The 8,507-nt window shown below is 41.4% G+C and overlaps 1 protein-coding gene across 1 annotated transcript in view; it reads left to right on the top strand.

Annotated features, from left to right (window-relative positions):
- Nucleotides 1-8,507, top strand: part of Gtf2a1l (general transcription factor IIA subunit 1 like) — a 38,561-nt gene that overhangs the window by 14,862 nt on the left and 15,192 nt on the right. The window contains exons 4-6 of the mRNA XM_005354726.3: nt 3,412-3,467; nt 5,913-5,997; nt 7,258-7,847. Of these exons, the coding sequence (XP_005354783.1) occupies nt 3,412-3,467; nt 5,913-5,997; nt 7,258-7,847 (731 nt within the window). The remainder of the gene's footprint in view (nt 1-3,411; nt 3,468-5,912; nt 5,998-7,257; nt 7,848-8,507) is intronic.

The raw sequence follows: 8,507 nt of genomic DNA on the forward strand, positions 1-8,507 counted from the left end.
TTTTTTTTCTTTTGTTTTATGAGACAGGATTTCACTGTGTAGCCTGCCTACACAGTGTAGTAGTTGAAGTGTGTATAGGAACTCTGCAGACCAGGCAAGCCTCTAACTTACCAAAATCCACCTGCCTCTGCCTCCCCAAGCAAGCACATTTTCTGTAACAACTGAGATGATGTGTGTTTTTTTCCATTCTGCTAATGTTATATATCGCATTGATTTGTAGATGTTAAGTTGTTCTTCCATGCTAAATATAGATGCTCCTTGGGTATGGGATGATCTTTTTTGGTTTGCTGTCATTTCATTAATTTGTTCATTGTTAGGGTCTCTTAGAGACATTAGCCTGTTCTTGAGTATTTGTGTTTGGCTTTGGTGTCAAGGTGATGCTGGCCTTGTAAACAGTGCTTGGAAGAAGTGGCTCTCTTTTTTGGAATAGTTTAAGGGGAATTGATATTAAATCTTGTTTGAATGATTGAATTTGACCATGAAGCCACCTGATCCTTGATTTTTCTCTGTTGCTGTGTATGGAGGGTAGTATCTTAATTTACTGCATTTTAAAACTATTGATTAACATCAATAGTGTAGTGGCTCAAGTATCATACTGTGCCCCATGCACATACACAACACCTGTATCCAGTGTGTGCTAATCACAGAACACCAAGTAAGTGATGGGATCTTTCTTTGAGATTTGAACTCCTAAACTATAGGATGTTATATGTAAACTCTGCCTGAACTGAGATCAAGAGGAATGCCTACCCTGGCCCTTCTGGTGACTTTGGGGACTGTTTCAGTTACATTGTCAGGAAATACCCATGTTTTTAAGAAGAAAATGGCCACATACTGTACTTTTTAATTTTGTGCTGTGCTGGCTAGTTTATGTCAGCTTGACATAGGCTAGAGTCATTGCAGAGAAGGAGCCTCATTTGAGAAAATGTCTCCATAGATCAGACTGTAGGCAAGCCTGTAGGGCATTTTATCAATTAGTGATAGATGGGGGAGGGCCCAGTTCATTATGGGTGATGCCATCCCTGGACTGGTGGTCCTGGGTTCTATAAGAAAGCAGACTGAGCAAGCTGTGAGGAGCAAGCTAGTAAGAAGCACCCTCCATGGCCTCTGCATCAGCTCCTGCCTCCAGGTTCCTGCTCGGTGTGAGTTCCTATCCTGACTTCCTTCAGTGATGAACAGTGATGTTGAAGTGTAAGCCAAATAAACCCTTTCCTATCCAACTTGTTTTGGTCATGGTGTTTTGTCCAGCAAAAGTAACCCTGACTAAGTCATGTGGCTCACATATTAAGATTTGTATAGACTCAAAATGAGATCAGGAATTGTAAAGCAAATGCTATCAGAATTTCTGGTTGTGGATTGGGAAAAGGTTACTGCAAATTCAAATATTGTTAAGTAAGATTAGTATGTTGAATTTTTTACATTATACTTGTAGAATTGAATTCTTGCTATTATTATAAAATCTATTATTTTGAATTTAATGTTCCTAGAACACATCTATGAAATCTTAAATTATAATACTTCATTTAAGATACATAGTTAATGAAAAGTTACTTGGTTATGAAATGAGTTTGAGTATTTTAAATGTTCAGGCCAAGTTTAATGATAGAGATAGAGCTTGTGAACCTATATTAAAGTTAAGTTGGGGATACACAGAGCTTCCCAGATCTGTCAGGTCTGCTTTCATTCTGATGTCTATGAAAAATTGTTAGCAGTTCTCAGATAGCTTTGTTGATTCTTTTAAACATGGAGAATTGTCCTTTAGGATTTATTACAAGGGGCTTGCGAGAAAAAGGTCACTGCTGGCTTTTCTTAGGCTTCAGATGCTGAAGAACCGTTTTCTATTCTCAAGAGCGGGGCTTTAGCTGGGGCAGCATCAGCTTTGCTCTCTCCAGCTAATTATGACTAATACCATTGAGTTCCTGCCACTCCAGCTCTCTTTCATTTGGCTTTTCTAAGAGAATGCCTGCTAATAAGCAAAGCCTTAGATGAGTAGAGGATAGAAATAATCGTGAGCTTCATTAGCCATCAGTCATAGCCCCACTGTGTTAGTGTGGGGAGGATGGTTAGCTTGGGAAAAAGTGCTCTATTGAGCTATTTGTTGTGTGTGATGGAGCCATCCTAGCATCAAAAACACACCTTGGGGCGATGTTCCTTAGTGCAGTATGTGGAAAAGAGTCAGAATTAATATCATCACCCTCAGTACACACATGGCTGCATAAGCACGCTAAAATCTTCTCCTTTTATTAAAAGCGAAATGGCATGGTTTTTATAAATTATTTTTAAATTAGCATTCAAAGTAGCAAGCTTTATTATGGCGCTTTCACGGGTGAGTGTGTCATCATGTTTGCTGTAGCTCTCTCCTCCCCTGGCCTCTCCTCTGCTGGCTCCCTTCCCCTCACCATAGACCTTCCTTCCCTTGTCATCTCATATCTATTAGCCCCTCTTCCCCCTTCCCCAGGAAGCTCTACTGTTCCTCAGGCCTGGTCCCCCGTCTAGTGTCCTCACACAGACATACATCTCATGCCATGGATACACATTCTCACAGTTTTAAATGCAGGTTTCACAGGCTAGAGATCATGAGCTATCTGTCGTTCTGAGTGGCTTTGTGTGTCATGTAAGGATGTGTCACGTAAAGGACTTGCAGCTCTGAACATTTCCTTGCAAATGTTATGATTTCATTTTTCTTTTAAAATTCCTTTGGGCACATGTAGCACATTTTCCTTCATAAATTTATTAGTATGTGCCTGTGTCTGTATGTGAGTATGGATATGCACATGAGTGCGGGTCTCACAGAGTTCAGAGATGCCAACTCCCTCTGGACCTGGAGTTACAGGCGAGCCACCTGATAGGGCCTAGTAGGACTCGAACTCAGTCTCAGGGAAGAATAGCACGTGCACTTAACCATTGAGCCATTTTCCCACCTAATTACCACATTTTCTTTATTCATTGTTGGTGTTTGTCTCTGCTTGCGTGCTTTTTATCAATAGTATCATCTCTTATAAATGTTCTAATATTATTCTTTCCCTGGGAAAAGTTATCGTGGAGACTTAGAGCCTCTCTGACTACTGACGACAATCTGGATGTTTCATTACGATGTACAGTCTGCTGTATTTTAATGAGATATTTGGCTTTGATAACTTCAAGTAATTTTGTTGTAAAGTCTTTAACGTTGTCTGGAAAAATACAGTTCAGTGTTTTCCCCTTCGGAGGGAACCATAAGTTTAGAATTTGGCTTGGTCTAGCATGACTAATTGAGAATATGTTTAAAAAGTAATTTACAACTGACTGTGATCAGAGTATAGTACAAGAAAAATTAATCCAATACAATTATATTAGAAATAAAATAATCTATATGTGGCCATGTAAAGAGGTAAGTTCTAATGGCTGTGTCCCATCTTAATTTCCATGTAGCATCGCTGCTTATCCCTGCTGGTAGACCTCTCCCAAGTTTCACATCAGAAGACCTGGTATGTAGCTTGTCTCTTCATTGGAGGGTGGCAGAAGGTTGAGGTCAGGTGTAGTTCTCAGCCCTCGGTTTGAGTGGGAGGAGATGTAGAAAACCAGAAGAGTCAGGAGTAGTTTCTAGGCCTTGGAACACCTGAGGAGCCCTGCAGCGAATGGGTCTCCACGTACCCTGGTCTCCTACAGCCATCAGCCTCATGGGGTAACTACAGAGTGTGGGGGTTTAATGTGCGATGTACCTTCATACCTGGTGCCTCTGAAGGGGAAACCTTTTCCCTGGTTTTCTTTTCTTCAATAGTAGAGTCATCTGATACTTTTCATTATGTTTAAGTGTTTTTGCTTGTTTTTACTTTGATAAAAGTAAAAGCTGTTTCACCTTCTCAAGGACTTGGAGGCAGGTAATAAAATTATATGTTTTTTTATAGTATTTATGGAAAATCGAGGAGCTTTTAGATAGGCACACTTTTCCACATTTCCTTCTCTTCCATGGCACTGATGGTAAGAATCCACGATCTATTTCACGCCATCTTTAGGTCCATGGACTTCCTTTCTGCGGTGTGAGGCCTAGCAGGCAGCCATTCACCTTTACTCATTAAGATAACACCCCGTGAGGGTTTTCTTGAGAATGACTCTGTTTTGATAGGAGACCAATGGGATGTCTCCGTCTTTGAAATTTATGGAGACATCCTCCTTTTCCTTGATTGCAGAATACTATTCTGTCAAAAGTGAAAACACATTTATAAAGCAAATCCTATTTTGCTCTTTAGGGAAAGAGCCTATTCCCCGAAGATAATCATTGTAGTTGTTTAGGATGGAATCACTTATTTCCTGAATGTGTAAACAGTAAAATCGCTCCCTTTGCTGTTCCTGTAATCTTCTCTCCTTCTCCTTTTCCTCCCCTCCCTTCTTCTCTTCCTTCCGCCTTCCACTTTCTGCTTTCTTCCCATGGTCCTCTCCTTGACTAGGAAGAGCTCTCTTTGCTGGTAAAGTAAGATCCGCTGTAGTAGCTAAGCAATAGTTCATTGGTGGACATTTTTCTAATTTTCTGTTTTCCGCCTTCTAATATAGAATTTTATTGGTTATATTTGCACATGTGTCTTTATAAGATAATCAGGTAAATTCCTAGAGGTTGAATTTCTGAGACACAAGCATGCATGTTTTTCATTTTGACGTTTGCAAACTTGTCCTTCCAAGGAGTTGTCCTAGTCAGTGTGCATTCTATATAAATAGTGTCTGAGAAAAGCAGTTTTTACCACACCCTCAGCAACACTGCATGTTGCTTATGCCAAAGTAGAGCATAGCTCTTGTTTAAGGGGGGAAGAGTGACCACAGCCTCAGAACATGGGTTCAGGCTGCTGTGAATGATGTGTCTATCACAGAAATGTTTATGTGAGCTTTGATAATCACAAACAAAAACCGCACATGTGCTTAGTAAATACAAGATGGACATCAGGCTCGCAGGCCAAAGCAAAGAACTGACATCTCCACCCTAGGTTTTAGAGGTATTTGAAGACAGTCCTGGCTTCTGGGTTGGGAAAGCTAGGGACCTTTTTATAGATTCCAGATTTTATAGACTCAAAATGCCAGTCAGAAGATGTTAGATCAGACACATAGGTGACTGATACATGGTTGTTACGGGGACTAAACAAATTCCAGAATAATTTTGGCTCTCAATCTGCTCCATTACAACTCTCTATAATAATGATGTTCTAGATAGCCAATCAGTTTGTATAATCTTTGAAAGTGATTTGCCGTTTCAGGAACTTTAGTTCACACGTATCTCTTACGTTTTTGCAGCTCTGATAGACAAAAATGTTTCTTTGTCTCAATTTAGTGGTTTTTAGAAATCCTAGGTTTAATTATATAAAATTATATAGTATAAATGAACTATTATATATACTTAAATGCAGCTAAAGACCAATTTAGAATCTGGAAGATCCTTGCAAACTATGACTTTTACTCTTTGCCTCTGAGAACCAGTGGTCCAGGCATAGCTGTGCCCTGGACCAGTGTTATGGGAGGATGTCCATTCTAGTCATTACGATTTACTGGCCTCATGGCTAACTATTGCAGTAGAACTCCTCTTGATGGAACGATATGAACCAAATGTTAACACACTGCTCAGTCAGAGAACCCATTACTTAGCCTTAAATGTTTATTTATCTTTTATTTTAAGGGTACATTTGTCTGTGTGAGGGTATCAGATTCTCTGCAACTGGAATTACAGACACTTATGAGGTGCCATGTAGGTGCTGGGAATTGAACCTGGGTCCTCTGGAAGAGCAGCCAGTGCTCTTAACCACTGAGTCATCTCTCCAGCCCAGCCTTAAACATTAAGTGTAGTCAAACTATGGTCTAGAGAATCAAATTTTTGACTTTCTGTGATAGTGTGGCAAAAGACATAATTCTGGTCCTTTTATAACGTTCTAACAAACATCTGTTGTGTCTAGAACACCCCCAGCTGTGGAGCAAATTTGGCCTTTCCTGGCTATCCAATCCATGTTCCAGCAGGCATGACCGTGCAGACTGCGTCTGGTGAGAGCTATTCTAAAGATACTCATTTTAGCATGGATATTAAGTTATGTGATCTTTTAAAAAGTATTTGCTCTTGAGAATTTCTCATGTGTTTTGATTGTGTCAGCCTTAAACCACCCCATACTTCCTGAAAGGTTTTGTGAGTTTTAGTAAACTGTACGCTAGAGGGGATAGGAACCTCTAATAAAATGTTTAAAGTAGAAAAACTTAAATAGCAGTTGTGATTGTTAGGAAAGCAGTCACCACAGAAGAAACTAAGCTGAGTCTGCCGTTCCCAGTTCTCTTTCCTAAGAATTAGAGACTTAGTATACATTCAAATTCAATTCAAGTTAACTAGTTTAATTTAATTCTTTTTAATTAAAAATATAAAATTAGGGGCTGGAGAGATGGCTCAGTGGTTAAGAGTGCTTATTCCTCCAGCAGATCTGGGTCCACCTGGTAGTTCACAGCCATCCCTAACTCCAGGACCAGGGGCTCTGCTGCCCTCTTCTGACACATATGAGTGCTGCATGCACTTGTGCACATACATCTGTGCCGTAGAATACACACTCATGTGCAAAAGTGAACCTTAAAAAAATAACAAAATGCAAAATTAGGTTTTCTTTATTTGTGTATCATCTGTGGGGGTGAGGATATGTGTGTAGGGAGGTCAGAGGACACCTTGTGTCTGTTGGTTCTTTCCTTCCACCTCATGAGTCCGGGAGGGTCCCTCCTCAGGAGCCACTTGAAGAGAGCACAGACGCAATGGGAATGCCTATCTGAGGCAGCTTGCTGTCCCGTGCACCTCAGTTTTAGCAAATATAAAGTGAAAGCGTGTGTACTGTTTCGTGTCAACTTGACACAGGCTAGAGTATCAGAGGAAAGAGCCTCAACTGAGGAAATCCCTCCTTGAGATTCACCTGTAAGGCATTTTTCTCATTTAGTGATCAGTGGGGGAGGTCCATGGTTGGTGGTTCTATCCCTGGGATGGTGGTTCCTTGTTCTGTAGCAAGGTGGGTAGAGCAAGCCATGGAAAGCAAGCCTAAGGACCTGAGTTCGAATCCCTATCACTTACGAAAAAGCCAGTGCTGTGCAGAGCAAAGACAGGAGTATCATAGGACTTTCTGGTTGCCAGCCTAGCTCTTGCCTCAAGGAATGAGGCAGAGAGAGTGATAACTTGGGACACCGATGTCCTTCTCTGGGGTTTGTGAGCACACACACACAGCCCACAAAACGAAGAGAAACACATTATACTTACCATTTTGTTTTCTCCTTTTTAAGGTCACCTTTACAAAGTTAATGTTCCTGTTATGGTGGCACAGACTTCTGGAAGAACAGATATTCTCCAGCACCCATTCCAGCAAGTCCTGCAACAGCTCGGGCAGCCTTCAATAATACCGAGCAGCGTTCCACCATTGCACCCGTGCTCTCTTCCAGCGGCTCCCGAGAAGTCCCACAGACTGGACCCTGTGCTGCTACAGCCCACCATTCTGCATTCTGCCTCGGTAGATAGGAAACACTTGGAAAATGCTACCACAGATAGGTGTGGGGTTCCTGGAAATGAGCATCAGACCATGCCGGAAGCTTTGCTGAGGCCACAGGAAAGCTCTCAGTACCTCGGCCTTCCCGGTGTGGGGTTTGCACCTCACGTCACTCTAGCAGAGTCTAGCCTGGAGCCCGTCCTCAGTGTCTCAGCAAACATGACTCAGAATCTGCATGGTGGTCCTTTCCCCCAGTGTCCCCAGGGCCCGCTCCATCAGCACATGCTTGACGGGCAGCTTCCCGGCCTTAAAGACAGGATGCATGGATGTGACTCCGGAAAGCAACTGAGGAGCACTGAGGAGCCCAGCAGCCCCCCTGCATCAGAGAAGGTAGAGTTCTTGATAGAGGAAATAGGTGGGTGGCCTGTGGTTAGATTTTCTAGGCTTGGCTTTTGAGGTAAAAGATGAATCAGAATTATATATGATTATTTTTCCCATAGAAAATTGTTTCTTTTTTGTGGTATCATGTTGAGTTTCACATGTCAGTTTGACTTGGGGAAGAAAGACGAGGTGAGTATGATAAAAATATTGTATGAAATTCTTAAAGAATTAATAAAGTATTACATTAAAATCAAAGACAATTTCATTTTCTCTTTACAAACATAAACTCTTACAGGTAATTCCATTTACCCAGTTTAGTGTTTTATAGAAAATGAAACCTCGTGCTCAGATAGAACTCATCCCTAGTCCACTCATAGTCAGTAGAGTGGACAGTTGAGAACTATCTGACATTTTATGTTCAGAATATTAAAATTTCTTTTTCCTTTATTTTCCATGCCTTTTCTTCTTGCTTCTTTCTTTCCCCCATTTTCCTTTCTCTCTCCTTCCTTTCTTGTCTTCTTCCCCTTCCCCCTCATTCCTTTTCCTCTCTTCTCTCTCTGTCTCTTACGTTACTGGGATCTCACCAGGGGCCTGGCAGATGCCAGGCAAGCATTGAACTGCATCCTCCTCCTCCAACTATTCCAGCTAGGAGGAAGATGGGGTACAGTG

This window comes from Microtus ochrogaster, chromosome 16 (genome assembly GCF_000317375.1).
Source record: "Microtus ochrogaster isolate Prairie Vole_2 chromosome 16, MicOch1.0, whole genome shotgun sequence".
Taxonomy (NCBI): Eukaryota; Metazoa; Chordata; class Mammalia; order Rodentia; family Cricetidae; genus Microtus; species Microtus ochrogaster.